This window comes from Mizuhopecten yessoensis, unplaced genomic scaffold (genome assembly GCF_002113885.1).
Source record: "Mizuhopecten yessoensis strain PY_sf001 unplaced genomic scaffold, ASM211388v2 scaffold2929, whole genome shotgun sequence".
In the NCBI taxonomy this organism is placed as follows: Eukaryota; Metazoa; Mollusca; class Bivalvia; order Pectinida; family Pectinidae; genus Mizuhopecten; species Mizuhopecten yessoensis.
The window spans coordinates 802038-822383 of record NW_018404790.1 but is presented as its reverse complement, the minus strand read 5'-3'; the positions used below and the strand labels follow the sequence as shown (position 1 = coordinate 822383).

Here is a 20346-nt window from a genome sequence, read left to right as displayed (position 1 = left end):
CACATGTTACCAAATCAGCAATGTACAATCATGAAACACATGTTACCAAATCAGCAATGTACAATCATGAAACACATGTTACCAAATCAGCAATGTACAATCATGAAACACATGTTACCAAATCAGCAATGTACAATCATGAAACACATGTTACCAAATCAGCAATGTACAATCATGAAACACATGTTACCAAATCAGCAATGTACAATCATGAAACACATGTTACCAAATCAGCAATGTACAATCATGAAACACATGTTACCAAATCAGCAATGTACAATCATGAAACACATGTTACCAAATCAGCAATGTACAATCATGAAACACATGTTACCAAATCAGCAATGTACAATCATGAAACACATGTTACCAAATCAGCAATGTACAATCATGAAACACATGTTACCAAATCAGCAATGTACAATCATGAAACACATGTTACCAAATCAGCAATGTACAATCATGAAACACATGTTACCAAATTAGCAATGTACAATCATGAAACACGTGTTACCAAATCAGCAATGTACAATCATGAAACACATGTTACCAAATCAGCAATGTACAATCATGAAACACATGTGTTACCAAATCAGCAATGTACAATCATGAAACACATGTTACCAAATTAGCAATGTACAATCATGAAACACGTGTTACCAATTCAGCAATGTACAATCATGAAACACATGTTACCAAATCAGCAATGTACAATCATGAAACACATGTTACCAGATTAGCAATGTACAATCATGAAACACATGTGTTACCAAATTAGCAAATTTCCGTCTCTTTTCAAACTGATTTGCACAAAATTCTTTTGATTACGAAAATATTCAAGACTTTTGGTCTGCCACAATAATTTCTGTCTGCTATCTCTACAAGGTGATTGGTTTTGTGTCTCTTTTTTAAATAAATAACCTTTCATTTCAGCCAATTGCCATATATATGACTTGTGTATTAATGAGAGTTTGTTTTTTATTGATTTTGAAAGACATTTCAAGTCTCAAATACAAAATGAAAACTAGGGTCAAAAAATTGTCTGCTCTGATAATTAAAGACAAACCTTGAGGGTTGGATCCCACGTATGGTTAGCAGCGGCTTTCTCTGCCAGCGAAACTGATCTCTACAAAATACAAAATTAACTTAATGAGTTCAAGGATGATTCAACATGGAAGAATATCTATAAGCTGCCATAGCCTCACAGGGCAATTATTAAAGTAGGAAATGTCTGTAAGACATGAATGTTCCCTGTGGCTCTGTGGTTGAACTAATAAACAGCGACAGAGACCTTGACGTCGATCCTGAAATACGAACTCATACAAGCTATTCTGTATATTATGATCTTTGTACAAATATTGAGGAAAATTATTAAGACATGAAGTTGGAAGAGGCATAACAATATATTGGAACAGGACGGGACATAGATGGAGATGAGCAACAATATATGACCTGGAATGAAGGTGAACGTCATTTAACTCGTTCACCCCTGAAGACACCTTTGAACTCCTCCAATTCAAATTTGGAATAGTTCATTACGAAATTGCAGGGGTGAATGAGACAATGAATGCATTTTTAGCCACAGGCTAGCTATTAATGCTAAATAGTGTCTGTCCTAGACCTAAAAGTTCTTGAGAAGATGCAAAAACGTCAATTGTCAATGGAGCATGGACAACAATGGATGGCAAAAGGTCACCAAATAGAGGTGTCACGATTCACCGCGATGAACTTGTACCGCAATTATTTATGTTCGATTCAATTCACAATATATTTTTCCGGATTTTCAATGCGTCACGATCTGAATATTAGTGTATGCCGCTTTAGCCGAAACGTCTGTGAGACGTTCAATTTCATTGACTGATCTCTAAACCCTCAACCAATCAGCTGCGAGAAAACTTATCTTTAAATATTGACATTACAATGTCATGATATTACGTCTTTCGTCTTAATATTAACATTACAATGAGTGACAGAAATTGAGTGATTCAGAAAAATATGACATGGGTGTTATTAATGTATTCCTTGAAAGTACAAGTCACAAACTCTATAAAAAACAGCAAATTTTTAAAGCCTTTTAAAAATTTAAAAGGATAAGTCTTATAATATTATTTTCAAACAAATAGAAAATTTGACATGCATTATCAGAAAAAAAATGGCCTTTTCTGTAAAATATAGAGAAGTACTAAACATAGCACTGGCAACAACAAATCTGATTTACACTACAGTAAATAAAGAGTGTGATCTCTCACACTCCCCTGTGTTCATAACGGAAGTCATTTTTAATGCGATTGTGTAATATGATTTGCCAGAACGCCTCAAGAATCCCACAGACAATACGGATGATATTGGCCGAAATGACAAATGGGGAAATGGAAAGTGATAATGTTACGGATTTCCTGCTCTGTACGGTTACCACTGGCAATTGATCTTGTCTGATGAGTTTGATGGTCATTATAAATTATAAATCCTTATTATAGAAAAGATTTAGTGTCTGGGATCTCTTAGTTCGGCTTAACTATCAGTACAAATTTTAAGGCCCTTTCATGGAAGGTACCAAATAGGAGACCTGGCATCAACAAGTTTTGCTTATTTCCCTAAGACACATCTACATACAAATTATGTAGCAAGACAATAATATATCAGGCTTACACTGCAGCTTAAGAAGAATTCGAAAATTTAAATAATTCCAGATTTACCATTAGTTAAGGCAATTCACTACAATTTCTGAATTTTACTAAATAATTCTCTTATAACTGACTCCATCCATGTCGTATGATATAGGTCTGCATTCTCATGTACTTTAACATTTAAGGTGTAAACAGTTTCATAGTAAGAATCGGTAACAGCCTTTGCACAAAACTATAATTTGAAAAGTAAATGAATGAACAGGTGATGGATGGTGGATGCAATTATTGGTGGATGGATGGCTGAATTGGAAAGAATGAAAACATTTACTAGCTAACAGGCTATTGCCGATCAGGTGGGCTGAGAAGAAATAATGAAACTTTTTCAATCATGAAGAAACACTGTAAAATTGGAGTGTCGTGCTAAAACATCATCGTGACGAGTGATGTGTGCAGGACAATTTGATTCTACGACCAAATGATCTCTGCCATAACGACTGCTCCTACAGCAGTCAGCGGACATGCTCACAGCACATATATAACTCCTTATAATCGCTCTAGTGTGAAAACGTAGAAACATTTCTTCTACAGAAATGCATCCATGAAATGTCTGAAATTGATGTTTATATGGTTGCAAATACTTTTTAACTCTTTCAAAAATGAAAATGGACTTTAAATCTACACACACAATGATGATGTAAACAAATTGAGATGGTCAGGCCATAACACTTTACTAAACATTACTGAGGGAAGTAGATATTTCCCTGACAAGTTCCACTACCTTTATTTTTGATACCCCATACTAGGGAGACCATTAAACTGAGGACTCAAAAGGACCAGGAATGCGTTATCATTATCAACCTGCAGACGTTCGGAGAAAGCTGAAGAACTCGCCGAGCACGACCCAAATTAGTTTTCAGTACATTCATATTCATCTTTTCAGGAAAATATTGTACAGCAATCATGAAGCGGGAACCCCTAAGGGCCCAAGGGAATACCATAATGACAAAAACTGTATATGATTGGTTCACTGCTGGGTGTAAAGTGGACAGAGAGCGCCCAGAAGACGAGGGAGTTCGTGACCGTACTAACTGACTCTGGACACCAATTTCCTACAATAATTTGCCATGTCAGTGCGATTTTTAGGGTACTTTTATTCAGAGTAAGCAGCTTTATGTCTCAACACACAATATGGTTTAGATTATTGCGATCAGACCTCTTTATACCAGCCTTTTACCGGTAGATCATTTAGTGTGATCAGACCTCCTAGTTCTAGTCCAGTTTCTTGGTATAATTTTCTGTGATCACCCTTCATGTTTCAATCTTACTGATTTTTATAACTTACTGTTAAAAGTTAACCCTGTATCTACTGTCAAAGGGAAAATACTGTAAGCTTTAAACAATTCTATTCAGTCACCAAGATTGGCTTCAGGGCGAAGATTTGTCCTTTTGTTACAGAATCGACCATTTGAAGCCAAAATTGTCTCTTTGTGGTTTTAATGGACACTGTCCAGTGTTGAAATTAGATAAATATTGAACAATACACTGATTAGTATTCAATTTAAACAACAATGTATTTTTCTGAGCATATTTGGGGCACTCACCTGGAGGTTCATCCCTTTGGTTTAAATAACTGAATGGTTAAGTACGGTTTCTACCATTCAGGGAATATTCATTCCAACTGATTTACATCATTCAACTCGATGGAAAAGCTGATAATGAAAGTTTAAAAGTTTTGATACAGTTCTCAGGAATCCTTTTGCTCTTTTATGTTTATGTTAACCTTTAATTTACCACAAATTCTTATTCACTGTATTCAAAGCTGTAGATTTTCTTTTTCAGATGAAGTGATGGTAGAATAGAAGTGGTAATTTGCTGTTTCAGATGAAGCGATGGTAGAATATATGTGGTAATTTGCTGTTTCAGATGAAGCGATGGTAGAATATAAGTGGTAATTTGCTTTGGTTCACCTTTGGTATGAATGAATACAAGAGGCCCAAGAGGGCCTGTATCGCTCACCTGAATATTTAAGCAGTCAGAGCAAAATATTCTCATTAAATATTATATTGCACTAAAAATATTTCCCTCGCAAACTTTGTTGGCTCCATCTGTTGAAACTACCAGCAAAGTATTATTATAAGATTCTATGCTTTTTGATTCTTCTTCAGAAGTTGCTGACATATTTTTCCCTGTGATCTTGTAAGTAGGTCAATGTCATTTTCCTTCTCAAATTGGTTAGCTCTATTCCAAAAAGCTACCAGCCAAATCTTATGAATCCATTCCTTTTAGTTCTCAAGAACAAATCCATTAAAATGTTGTTGACCTCTGTGACCTCTAAAGTAGGTTGAGGTCATTTTCATTTGCAAACTTTGGTGAGCTCTATCCCGGGAAGTCACCAGCCAAATATTATAATTTTATGCCTTTTAATTCTTCAGAAGAAGCTGTTTGAACTGTTTGACATATTTGAACGCTGTGACCTTGAAAGTAGGTCAAGGTCATTTTCATTCGCAAACTTTGTTTGGCTCTTTCCCAGGAAGCCACCTGCCAAATATTAAGATTTTATAACTACCAGTTCTTCAGAAGAAGTCGTTTAAAGTGTTTGACATATCTGCCTCATGTGACCTTAAAAGAAGGTCAAGGTCATTTTCATTCTCAAACTTTGTTCGGCTCTTTCCTAGGAAGCTACAAGCCAAATATAGAGATTATATACCTTTCAGTTCTTCAGAAGAAGTCGTTTGAAGTGTCTGACACATTTGACTCCTGTGACCTTGAAAGAAGGTCAAGGTCATTTTCATTCTCAAACTTTGTCGGGCTCTATCCAAGGAAGCCATCAATCAAAAATAAAGATTCTATACCTTTCAGTTCTTCAGAAGAAGTCATTTGAAGCTTTTGACATATATGACCCCTGTGACCTTGAAAGTAGGTCAAACTAGTTTTCATTCTTAAACTTTGTCGGGCACTATCCAAGGAAGCCACCAGCCAAATATAAAGATTATATACCTTTCAGTTCTTCAGAAGAAGTCGTTTGAAGTTTTTGACATATTTGACCCGAGTGACCTTGAAAGTAGGTCAAACCAATTTTCATTCTCAAACTTTGTTGGTCTCTATCCCAGGAAGCCACCAGCCAAATATGAGGATTCTATACCTTTTAGTTCTTTAGAAGAAGTCGTTTGAAGTTTTTGACATATTTGAACCCTGTGACCTTAAAAACAGGTCAAGGTCATTTTCGTTCTCAAACTTTGTAGGGCTCCTACCAACGAAGCTCTCAGGCAAATATCATGACTCTAGGCCTGTCCGTTCTTCAAAAGAAGTTGTTTAAAGGAAAAGTTGACGGACGAGGACGGACGGACGGACGACGGACGGACGGACGACGGACGCCGCGCCATGGCCAGGTGAGCTAATAACTACACAACTGAATCTAGTTTTGTTCACAAATAATACCAGAAAACATATATGAAGCAGAATCGCGTTGAGAAAGTCATTCAAAATGGTATAGCCTTGTTGTCAAGCATAACATCATTAGAACCAGGCATTAAATTTCACGCTACAATTTCCCGTACTAATGTTTGATCAGCAATTGGTTCATTGTTTTACTTTTAAAAATGTAATGAAATATTCATTGAATACCATTGAATACCATTGAATACCATATAACTAAGTTCACTTGCATGGCAGACATACTGATATTTTCATTCGTAAAATTATCGGTATTGAAAGACTGCTATACTCATTTTAATTGTAAACATATTGGGTTTTATTCATTTTTTAATTATTTGTTTCTTTTTTCACTGGAAATTTGAGATAAGGGAATAGAAATTCAGTCATGCATACAGTTGATTGGATGTTTTTGAAATTCTAAGCTTTTGATATAGAGCATTCTCTCTATACTTTATAACCTAGTACAGCATGGCACAATTCAATCCACATTGATTTGAAATTTAATATTTCAGAACATCAATAATTCAAGAACTCATGATTGTGAAAAAAACTCTAGCTTATGGTTATAAGTCAAACCAGAGAAATTCTATTACATGAACAGCGCACAAATCTATACTATAGTCCCGTATGCTGGGGCTACCAGTCAACCTTTTACCCGCATCATTCTCATTAATTATTGACAAAACCCATGTACGGTTATGTACCTTATTTCGGAAACATATTACCACTAGCACGTTGTTGAGGGGAGCGGAGCGTTCATAGAAATATAAATTACCAACAATATGTTACATGTACCGATATTTCATCAAACCACACACATGTCATACTCTATAACAGTTGGTGAAATTGTACTTCCAGGCTTAAATATAAACTGATGTATTATCCTTGTCACAAATTTATTGTTATCAATACTGCTGATCAAAAGTTTTCCTTTTTGTAGACTGGAGACTTTTTTTCTTCTTTTTCAGATGATTATATATTATTAGCAAAGATATATTTTAAGTACCATTCTCACAAAATGTAATGAAATTGATTTGATTCGGGATGCAATATTTGTTCAAATCAATATCAAGAATTGGGACATTTGCATAGAAACTAAAGAATTATGCAGTTATTTTATTAACTTTTTTCACAGTCATGTACATAGCTGTGTTCTGAATGGAGGACAATAATGCCAGTAGGAAGACAATGTCACTACAACAGATTGCCAATCTATAGATGGTAACCTTCGGAACACAAACACAGTATTACAATTTTAATCTCCACAATTCTCTTTCAGTTAGGAACAAAGCTATGCATATTGAAATATGGAAAGGCTACAGTAAAATTGCTACATCGATCAATGAAAAAAAAGTAAACCGCAAGTCATTTCCTAAATAAATTAAACAAGAATTCTGAACTAAAGCTGAAGGAAAATGGGACACCCATTTCGTAGTAAAGAATAGTAAAGTCCTTGTGTAAAATCAATTTTATTTCATAATGCTTTTTTAATTGATGGGAAACAGAGGTCAATTTTATTGGACTAAATTTTTACGTAGGAATAATCAGCAGTTGATCTCTAATTGAAGTTATTGAAGAGTGAGATAGATATCTTGGGTATGCAGACATATTGTCCAAGGCTCCTTAATAACTGGAACACAGACATTAAGCCCCATCAATCATCAATCGGCCCACCAGTGTGCAGTCATATTTCTCATAGTGGAAGATTTGTATTAAACAAAAATTAGATATAAAGTAACCAGTGCAATGTGGCAGACTGCTGAAGGTTCCAGCCATGAACTTCCAACAAGAAAACTGTCAGCCTGGAGAATGTCCTGATTCAACCCTGACCACCAGATTTCAGGGCATGCTATGATTTGGAGGCCTGACCTCTGGGACCAGGGTCTGACAAATCTAAACTGGCAGAATCAACCAAGACCAAGACCATTTTTCAAAACAAACAACGGTGACAGACTCTGACGGACTCGGCTAAATCCAGGCTTCAAGGTTACCCCTAGTAACAGAGTGTGCCTGTCACAAAACTCCCACTTCAAAGGCCTCAGCGTGTAAAATATATATATAACTAATCAATGGTTTAGCTGGACCTGGTCAAGAACCATTACTTCACTGCCGATAATACTCCAAAGCAAAATCTTCTTCCATTGTATATTGTTTTTATCAAAGGTTTAATGAAATTTTGGGAAAACTTTGCTACATATTTATGCAGGCACAGAATGAACAGGAGTGAAATATGTGAAACAGGTGTGTTGATATTGATATATGTTACACAGGTGTGTTGATATTGATATCTGTTACACAGGTGTGTTGATATTGATATCTGTTACACAGGTGTGCTGGTATTGATATATGTTACACAGGTGTGCTGATATGGATATATGTTACACAGGTGTGTTGAAATTGATATCTGTTACACAGGTGTGCTGATATTGATATATCTTACACAGGTGTGCTGATATTGATATATGTTACACAGGTGTGCTGATATTGATATATGTTACACAGGTGTGATGACACATGTCTCCAAGGTGTGTTGAACATGTCACCAAGGTGTGTTAACACATGTCAACCAGGTGCACTGTTTGCTATATAACATAGATGGAATCAAAGGTGCACCAGGCTCTACATGTCACCAAGATGTGCTGAATCATGTCACCCAGGGGTGTTAATGGACACATCACCCATGTGCACTGTTTCATATACCAGGTAGATAGGATCCAAGGTGCACCAGGCTCTAACTGTGTCCAGTAATAAAGGTTATTATAGATAGGATCCAAGGTGCACCAGGCTCAGTGTCCAGTAATTAATATTAATGCTACTCAGTTTGATTGATGTCTCTACACAAGTTGGACTGGATTACCTGTTTAAATAATAACAGGGCTTTTATGTTTCCACAGATCAATATTGTTATATGCCGGCCATTTTTATCTTTAGCAATTCCACATCACCTACAGGTCTCAGACTTATGACAAAACACATTACTGATAAATTGGTGAGGGAGACAAAACCATAGAAAGGGAGCTTTGACCTCACATTATGATGTAAACCTGTTCACAAGTCCTTTTGTTTAGGGTTTAAAGTTCTCTCAAGAACAAGGGTCATACAAAGACATCACACAAGTCCTGATATGTAACAAACATATGTCTATAATTTGAGGTTCTTATATACCACTTTATCACAACCTAGCTCGAAGGTCGTCTCAAAGCGATTCACAAGTTATTATCCGTGGTTATAGGGCCTTTGCAATCAGCCAATATCTTTCTCAGCTACCTGGGGAGCATACAGCCGGTGCGGCCATTTCAACGCTCACAGCTAGCATTCAACAATTCTAGCACTGCCCAACCACATACTCACTTACAGCTGAGTGGACTGGAACAAGCGGAGTAATTAAAGTATCTTGCTGAAGGATACAACACAGTGCCGTGCCATGACTCGAACCCGCCACCCTTCGGTCACAAGCCCAGTGTCCTACCACTAGACTACCATGCCTCCTCAATGTCTGTAACTTCATGTTCAGATACTTTAGATATTACATGTTTCGACTGCCACATGTACATGTTGCTTTGCCTATTGAGCATGAATTTGGATCGCTAGTGTTTATTACACTGTCTTAGTGATACTTCATTTGTGTAGGAAGTCTAATTTAAATATGTTCCATAAAAAAAAACTGATGTTACCAATACATGACAAAACTATTTGACCAGCTTTGACCAAATTGTTTTCACTGCCATTCAAACACAAGTACAAAAATAATGCACTGCATGCATGCAAGGGCACACAACCTGGAAGCTTCCAGAAAGATTTATTAAAACATCTAAAATGTTGAAGAAATTATGTTCCAAAATCCATATTTACTATTTTAACTCAATATTTTAATTTGGTACTGGTGGCTTGTATGTCATTTTAAGCAGCATAAAATGATCTTCTGTAACAATCCGGTAATGATCTTATCATCTATGTGTTTGTGTGTCTATAATCACAATATTTTCAGTATAAACGACAAAACCCCTCAAAAAAATCTGAAAATTATTCATTCTTGAAAAATTAAATTTTGGACCTGCTTCATGCTTCACAGGAATTCCAGCCATGATCACCAGACAGAAATCTCAGCTTTAACATGTATGTACTATATCTATTAATCATTGATTGGAACTGATCAGGTCTGAGAGGGGAGGTGGTCTATATAGTTAGGAGGAAGAGTACTAATTACGGCAAATATGGTACTTGTCTTTGGGGTTTGTGTGGGTTTAGTGAAGGAGCACCCATAATATAAGTCATGTTGCTAACATCAGCAATACAAGCCACAAATTTATAGTTCTGTATATGTAGTTGACAAAACATGAAGCTAAGTTTCTACTATTTACCAGTAGAGTACTGTCAGTAGGTATACTGCAGCTACCTGATCGATGAAGGTAAAGGTTACGATGTACTCGGAACAAACTAGCACCTGACGTACTTCCCCGATGTACGACATTCCGAATAAACTAGCACCTGACGTATTTCCCCGATGTACGACATTCCGAATAAACTAGCACCTGACGTATTTCCCCGATGTACGACAGTCCAAACAAACTAGCACCTGACGTACTTCCCCGATGTATGACATTCCGAACAAACTAGCACCTGACGTACTTCCCCGATGTACGACATTCCGAATAAACTAGCACCTGACGTACTTCCCCGATGTACGACAGTCCGAACAAACTAGCACTTGACGTATTTCCCCGTCGCCTGGTCAGAGTGATCCTCCATTACACCCCGGTCAATTACACAATCCTTATTAGGAAATGGTAATTGAGTTAAATGACAGCAATTATTTGTCTGCAGGCTCCTCGAGAACTTGAACGATCAGCCAACACAACTTTACCCAGAATAATGGCAAAGCAACAGCACTTTAATTTAAGGTTGCCAAAGCCAAAGTCTGGAATGTGATTGTAAATAAGTTGAAGATTTAGTAAATATATAAGCAAGTAAATAAAGTACGCTAGTACGAAAAATCAGCTTACACTACTAGAATGTGAAAAACTTCTTTACAGAATATGTCAGATGATGATTAACCTTGATGAAAATTTTATTTCTACTTAATGTTTCCATTACTGACACTGACATATGGTATACAATTTTTTAATTTCTATTGTAAGTCTATCTAGTGTTATAATTTCTATGGAAGTATTGTTTATGTGCGAGACCATTAATGCTGTAAACAATATATACAATAATCAAATTTGGAGGGGGAGGGGGGNTAATTGATGTGGAACACATTTGCATAAACCCAAACTTTGAACACTTATGACATATGGAAAATTTGAATGATCACAAGACCTCACAAAATTCTAAAAAAAATAGTAAACATAAATAGACACTTTATTCAAGTAAAGGATGGTACACTGGGATAAGTGTATTCTGGTACGATGTGGGGTCTGTTTTAGGTTCAATACGGTACAGTCTTTTGTTGCAGTTTGAATACAGTAGTCGGTTTTAAGATGGTAAAGTAATTCAATTACTAAGTTTTCATTTGTGGTACTTGAAAAAGCTTCAATAAATGAGATTTCTGGATGACATAATTTTCTCTAATCATCAACCTAATATATTTCTAAATATCTATTTTACCTCCATGATGGTCCAAACAACAATGAAATCACAAATTCTCCGTTCAAAAATCGATGAAACGTTGCCATAAACATTATTTTTTTCATTATATCTCATCATTACCGTTAATTCTCGTTAGATAACTGGCTGAAACACCATTATTTCACCACACATACTCCTTTCACAAGATTGCCAAGACGGCATTTCATCACAAAATATTCTCTTTAAACAAAATGGTGACCTTATTTATTATACAGTATACCAGTTATTGAGACAAAATTCTGCTGAAAGACTGTCGTTACCAAATTTTAAGCTCAGACAAAATATGTCATCTTATCAATATTTAGACAAAATGCTTGAAACCTTATCAATACCAAATATTCTCCTTAGACAAATTGGCTGAAACTCCCGCAACACCAAATATTTTCTGAACATGGATCCGGCTGAACTCAGAAGAATATCAATATCCCTATAACACATTAACAACACATTCAAAATTTCTGTTAATTTCATTTGCAAAGAATTTAATGACTTGAGTGATCCCACTATAAGATTACGATCATAAATAAGGGATAGATTTCCATTTCTACAGATACTATAATCCACGCAAACAGCTGTGTGTAAAAGGTTTGGCAATGAAATCCTGCTCTCCTAGCACTGGTAACAAAATATCAAATTTTAATTCCATGCATACATTTATATTTGATTCTGAACCACAATATCGTCACGAACACAATATGTATGTATGTGTGAAAATGCTTCTGAAAGAAAGCACAGAAGAAGAATAAAGTAATTAGTTTAAAATTTAATTTAAAAATTGTGGAATTCAGATTAAGTTAACCTGAAGAGAACAAAGCTATATGCAACTACAAACAATCAGCTATGAAGTACTCATATATACGAAACAGTTTAAGCTACAAAATGGTCAATTACAAAACAGTCAATTACAAAATAGTCAATTACAAAACAGTCAATTACAAAACAGTCAATTACAAAACAGTGAATTACAAAACAGTCAATTACAAAATAGTCAATTAAAAAACAGTCAATTACAAAGCAGTCAATTACAAAACAGTCAATTACAAAATGGTCAATTACAAAACAGTCAATTACAAAACAGTCAATTACAAAGCAGTCAATTACAAAACAGTCAACTTTGAAACAGACACATGTGAAACAGTCAACTAAGAAACAGCTTTGAAGCATAAAGTTATCAAGAAATTTCTGTTGTTTATTGCTTGCATCAACTTCTGCCTTAAGCTTAAAAAGTTCCACCATTATATATACGAAATCCCTTCGGACAAAGTCATGCATTTTCTTCTGCAGGTGTACATACAATTCTGCTTCTATATTATACCACAATATATTATATACACATTATATAACTGCTTTTTTTTTATGACAAAATTATTTTGGGTAAGGTACGTAATTACCAACAAATGGTCCTGAGGTCAAATAACATGCATCTTTTCATATATAAAGTGTATAATAATGCGATATAATATTGCTGATGTGTGATGGCACTCATCAATTTTTCCAAAATAATTCAGTGAACACATTTGATCCCATTGACCTTGAAAGTGAAATGATTCAAAGGTTTTTACTTATATGACTCCTGTGACCTTGAAATTTGGTCAGAGTAATTTTTGTTTAAAAACTTCACAGGACTTCACTTGAGTATGACATTGGCAAAACATCAAGACCCTTGCTTGAAACCACTTTGATTGTGGAAGTGTCCTGCTAGGCAACGCTATCTTTAACACTATGCTATCCTTCTTCTGATTGGATGAAGTACACTTGAAGGATTTCATTCATAAAAACGGGTCTGTTTTGATATGTTCACTACAACACACTCTTGCGAATTTAGAAAAGAATATCAGCTTAACAGCGCACTTAAATTGTTTTTGTTAACACACATTTCCTCATCAATATCAAATCTTTTTAATTACATCCCTGTACTTCTCAACGACAAGTACTAACAACATTAATCCTAGTCCATTTTTTGGCAACATGCTGTCAGATTTAAGTTTTTTTAGGTCAAATTTTAACTGGACTCTCTTTCCAGTTTCGATCATAAAATAAACAAATAATACGCGTGAACTCAACTGTTGGACCTACGTACGTACCACCATCATTTCAACAACAATGCCTTGCGGAATAAATTAGCTTAAACCATGGTTGCTACCGAAAACACAGGCATGTAAGTTAAAAACTTTAGCAAGTCTCCAGAGATATTTTGTTCCGAGTGAAATGACAATTCTTCTCAAACACTGTCAATTGTTTGTTTACTCTCATACTTTGTTCCGTTAATCACCCGATCTATTGTTGTTTTAAAGTACCTGTATATACATGTGTAAATGTGTGCTTGGGGTGGTGGTCTGTTTATGGTTGTCTGAATAAGGAGTCGTTTAGTTAGTAGGTCACGTAATTCTGTAAACTATTATGGTCAAACTTTATAAAATCACCACTTTCATTTTTACACACCTGATCTATTGAACAATGTTGTTTAAACTATCTAAATATGCATGTTTTAATGTGAACTTGGGGTGGTGGTCTGTTTAAGTCTGAATAAGGAGTCGTTCGATTAGTAGGTTATCAAATCACCAATTTCATTTAACGACATTTGTTTTTAATTTCTTGTCGCTTAATACAGATTCCACTGTATTTGACCCCCAGTGTCATACTGAAATTAGATGATGGTCATCTATTTTACTCTTTATATTACTCAAGCATGCCGATGGTCAAATATCATGACCCTATAGTCATCATAATTTGTTACAAGAAATCATTTGAAAGATTTTACATTTTGACTCCTGTGATCTTGAAAGAAGGCAGACAAGGCGTTTCTGGAAACTGTTCATATACAGTGTATCAAGGCTATATATGGACCTGAAGGTACTTGAATCCTTTAACCTTGAAAGTTAAGGTCAAAGTCAGTTGCTTTTTCAATATTTGTATCAATCCAAACCAATAAGCTACTAGCTAAATATAACTCAATTCTTCAGTATCTTAAGCTTTTCAACCATTTTCCCCCTGTGACCTTGAATACAGGTCATGGACATTTTTTTTGCTCATGTTCCAACATGCCATGCCTGCCTGTTAGTAGCCAAATATCATCTCTAGATTAATATTTCTTTTCACACACTTTGTAGTGTTCTGTGTAACCAAGCCACTGGCTAAATACCATGCCTCTTGGTATTTTTGTTTTTCAGAAAGCAATTTGTTTGAGAATTTGTAAAAATTTGACTCTGACCTTGAATATCATAAATCTTAAGTCTTTTGTTTAATTAGAAGAAATACTTTAGTTTTAATTTTACTTAATTATTTGACCTAACGTTATTTGCAAACTTTGCAAAATATATGACCCTACAATATACGACTCTTAAGATGTCATTTAAGGAAAAAGTTCCCACACTGAATTGGCAACTTTGAAAAAATATGAAGTACATGTCTGTATTGTCTTGAACTGAAAACAAAGACTTCATAGCTGCCGCTCTGCTGGATGGTTTATAACTATGATATTCTGATTACTTGTACGATTTCATCAAAAAAGCAAACTGGATTTAGAGATGATGGCACCGCGTGAGCGTGTGGATCCAACGGTATTCGTAATGCATAGAGTCATATTACAGCAAAAAAGTCTTGTACTACCAATCGGAACTCTTCAGCTCGACATCCCGCCTTGATCAGAGGTATAGCTTGACATGTCTCAATGCACCCTAGCAGCTTCTTCTCACCTCGGCTCCATCATTAACATGTTCTAATCCCAGAAATATCTCGGAGACAGCAATAAACTATCACCAGTGCCCATCAACCACTGACATTTTAATGTAACTCAAATTGTCGACTTTGTAACAAACAGGGAAGAGAAATCCATAAAAATAGCCAGTGAGAATCATCATCACACAAGGCGTTGAGGCAGACTACCCGATTCTCTAGGCTAGTGATCCTGTTCCTTTGGTCCTTCGCTGAATTCATGCAAATCATCAAGACAGGCATGAATCATACGCTATAATTTTTCCTTTAAATCAAACGTAAACCAACTTCTAACTTTTAAACTACGGTGAACTAGGATTCTTTTTAAACCACCCCAGTGGCAATTGGGCTCTTGTAATGTTTGAGCTGGTGATATCACTATTTTAGAATTCTATCCCGCAAATTATCTAATAATGAATTTGAATGAGATATTATTTAGAAGCAAAATAGTGAGAAAATGAATGAAGGAGAAAGAACAATACCCGTTAGTTTTAGGGCTGTTATATGGAATACAGAATTTTGAAATTTAAAACGGGGTCCATTCCAGAGTCACATTGTTGCATAATCATTACATAAATCTTTTCACAAATTCTGCAGGTCAATTACAAATGGGGGGAGCCTTCCAAGAGGATTATATATTATCCTTTTAATTGTGTCAGATTTATCTCCCTTAATTATCTTAATTAGCATTTTCTAGCTATCCATTACCCATAACTGTACATGTGAAAATTTTACATGTACCTTTCAACCAATAAATCATCCATGTTCAAATCTCAATTTCATCAATTTATTGAACAAAATTCCTCTGGAAAGGATTAGTCATATTCCAGTACAATTCAGCCTCATTAATCCAGCTACCAACTGATAAATCATGGGAAGGTGATGTGTCATACTCTAATATGAGGTCACCGTTATGCCAAATTGACCTTTGACCTTTGACCTTGACCCAAAGTACTAAATTAAAAGTTTCAAGAGCATATATCTCAGCTGCTTTTTAATGAATTTTGCATCAAACTTTGTATAAAGGTACATCATTGGAAAGTGATTTGTCACATCCTAAAATCAGGTCACTGTGACCTTAATTTGACCTTGACCTAAGAACTTCAATAGTGGTTTCCAGAGCATATCACTGCTGCTGTTTCATGAATTGGCATCAACTGTTGTGCATGTGTACATCATGGGAAGGTGGTATGTAATTTGACCTTTTCACCTTCACCATAACTCCTTAATACAGTGTAATGCAAGTTTACTCAGCAAATCGTAGTCACTGTTCATGAATGGGCTTCAAACTTTGTAGATATGTAGGGAGCAGGGGTATCCATGAAGTTTACACTGGGAGTTAAATCTAGTCAAATCTACAAAGTACACAATAATTGTACATGTATGAAATATTATCTGGTACATAACCAAACATCAGTTTCTGGTAAACATGTTATAACTTGCTTTATCAAAATAATAACGTTCTTTCACAGTACATTTTTTAAGTTTATCAAGGTTTGATTGGACTCGGCAGGGGGTATACATTACACAGGAATATGCATATGTATGTCACAATAAACTGCCCTAGCCTGATTGCTTGCTTTGCCTTGTGTTGTTCTGTGATTTACTATAGCCTTGTTTCCGTGTGGATTTTCTGTGACAGGGCAATAAAGTGATTGTCCTTTAATTTGGCTCTGTGGCTAATCAATATTACAGTAATTATAGCCTAACACACCACTGGGACATCCTTACTGGTTAGTTTCCACACCCACACCAGGAACCTTCAGCTCGTACTATTAGCTACTGTAATTGTAACCTGCTCAGGAGACCACCTCTATTACAAGATCACCTACGTTCAAAGACCACTTTTCAGATTCCCCATTCCATTAACTTTCATGTTGACTTTGTAACCTGCCTTCTGCAATAAGATACCACTTAATGGTGGTCTCACAACACAGGTTCCACTATACTATATAAGTTGACTTTGTAACCCGCCCACTGCAATAAGATACCACTTAATGGTGGTCTCACAACACAGGTTCCACTATACTATAAGTGTTGACTTTGTAACCCGGCTACTGCAATAAGATACCACTTAATGGTGGTCACACAATACAGGTTCCACTATACTATATTGCAGGAAAAAAATGGTCCCTCTTTAATCAAGATTTAGTAACACATATTTCAAACACTCATGATATAAAGCTGTCCAGCCTAAGATCTGTGGCTGCCGAAATCACAGGATAGCACTGGAGATCATGTAATGTTATGGCCGTATGTACATATACACAGGGATCAATGGCAGACAGCCTCAGCTCCAGTAGACATACTAATCACTTCCCAATGTTAGGCCACTCAGATACTTACAACAGCTAGGCAGTACACATGTGGTCCCCATGTATTGTAAATCACTATAGGTCCCCATGTATCTACCCTGGCCAGTCCCAGTAGTGTACTCAATGTATAAACAGAAGACAGCATGGTAACATGTATTTATCAAATACTTTTCTACTTTGCTTAGGTTATGAGGTAATAATTCCAGCTGGGCACTATAAGGAAGTTGAATAGATATAGCCCAGGGATGCTCCATACTAAATTTAAGTCAGAACAATTACAAAATGACAATACTGTAGAAGCATATTTTTTGTTCAAACGCTCTTTTCCCATATTAAACCCTGCCCTTTGGCCTCTATCCTAGATGAAACATACATTTCTCATTTATAATCATGACTTTGAATTCTCTTGGCCCTAGGGAGCTCCGTGTGAAATATGTTCCCAAATCACTTTTATGGAAAAGTTCTAAAAATAATAAAATTCCAAACTCACTCCCCCATACCCTATAGCCCCCACCTCATTTCCCGTATTGAACCCCACATCTCAGCCCCCAGGTTAGCCATTACCTTCATTTAATACAACACTGAACAGGATTCTAACTGAAGTTGTAGTAATTTAAAGACTCCTTGCCAGGTGAGCTGAAAACCTTTTTTTCATCATTGACTTGAGAACCCATTTTTTTTATATTTTTGGATGAAGAACTTGAAGTCCTTGTGGTAAAATTTCTCCTTGATCAATAACATACCTAACCTAGTTCATACAGATACTGTTGTGCATCTTGTGCTATTTTCCATGTTCCTGGATGGGATAGTTACTGTATTCTAATAGGAACCCAGGAATATATGCGCCTTAATTGTAGGAATCTGTGTCCTAATGGTCATGTCAGAGTATCAATTAGCTTAATTTGCTTTAACAAAAATTCTAAACTCGGCTACAAACTGTGGCCTTTTATGACGTTTTGATAGTCATTCCTTGAAAGAAAAAAAGTGTATCTCCAAAAGGAAATTAAGAATAGAAATTAAAGGAATCTCTCTATAGAATTTCTTAGGGTTATTTGCCATCTACATGTGTACTAACAATGCCTTGTGCCAGCTGTATGTTGTGTCTTGCCATTATATGACAGAGATTATTTGTGTAGGCCCTTCCACATGCAGTTCTTGGAAAAATATGAATCAAAGCTGTGCTGACGAAGGTCTATCAATGGCTAATACTTGGCCTATTTAAACCTGGATATAACCCTGACTATATATATAGCTACGAACAGTTCAGCAAGGACATCTCCATGACCACCTGAACATTCACTGGTGTGTTTAAATGTGGACCTGAATCCATGACAGTGTTTTTTGTGTGGTTAAACAATCATTTCTGTTATTACAGATTGAAGCTGATTTAGCTAGTCTAAGCTAAGTTCAATCTTCAAACAAGGGGCTCAAAGGGCCTGCGGTTCACTCACCTGGATATTTAAGCAATCATTGCAAAATATTCTCATTAATAGTAGTCTTACAAATATTTCCCCTTTTTGGGTTTTGGAATCAAGGATGCTTCATAAAATCTGGTTGAGATCTATATACATCATGTATATTAATGTTATAGGGTGCAGATCTCAATCATTTCAACGTAATGATCAGAAACTATGTCCCCAGGGGTAGGATTATATTCCAGGGTTAATCACAGAAGCATACTTGGTGTTGTTTTCTTCATGCCAAACAATGTTAATGGCCAATGTAACCTTGAAAGTCTCTTAAAGGTCATTTATATGAAAACCCTTAAAGCAATCTGTGCAGGGTACCTCATAGCCAAATATCAGGAACTTAGGCCTTAGAAGGTTTTATGAAGATTCTTAAAGCTACATAACCATTATACCCATTATTAACATTTGACTCCAGCTAGCACTCGAAGTTGACATATATCATGAAGTCCATATGGTCACATGCAAGACAAAAATAGACACATGGGGGTTAATATGCTACATCATTATATTAGCAAACCTTGCAACAAGGATTTAAGCCCACACATGATCATGTCTTGCCAATCAAAGTTCTGGAAACACAATTTTTTATCTGATATTTTAAGTTGTGTTATCGATTATACTGAGGTGTTGTGTTTAGTGTTTTATAGTGTTGTTGATGTAACGAGGGAGGGATTATCGTTCTTTTGTAATATTTAAATTGTGCTGTAGATTTAGAAAGAGAAGAAGTTGTGTTTAATATTTTATATTGTGCTGTAGATTTAAAGAGGGAAGGAATGTAAAAATATTTGAAACTTTCAATTGATACAGTAATGACTGTTGGAAACGATTCCAGCTAATACTTTATGCTAGACATGTGTCTTACATTAAATGAGAAAGTGACATGCATGTGAAATGGTTTGAATCTTCCCTTTGCAATTTTGTTTTGAAAAAAAAAGAAGATTTATAGCCAAACAAACAGAATACCAGCTCAAGGCTGAGAATAATTGCAGCTTGAATTTGACAACGTGATTAGCACATCATCAGCCCTGGAGAGAAAATATTGGCATAGAAAAGATTTAATAGCGTCCCCATGATTGGTTTTTATCTTGCGATGCTACATCAATGATCAGCAATGTTGTTGGTGTCTTTGTCCAGTGAAATAACCTAGGCATGGGGGGG

The 20346-nt window shown here is 35.8% G+C and overlaps 1 protein-coding gene across 5 annotated transcripts in view; it reads right to left on the bottom strand.

Moving 5' to 3' along the window:
• LOC110446696 (voltage-dependent calcium channel subunit alpha-2/delta-2-like) overlaps positions 1–20346 on the bottom strand; it is a 116414-nt gene that overhangs the window by 71869 nt on the left and 24199 nt on the right. For all 5 annotated transcript variants that reach the window (XM_021491978.1, XM_021491982.1, XM_021491983.1 and 2 more), the window contains exon 4: positions 1067–1126. In XM_021491978.1, coding sequence (XP_021347653.1) covers positions 1067–1126 — 60 coding nt within the window. The remainder of the gene's footprint in view (positions 1–1066; positions 1127–20346) is intronic.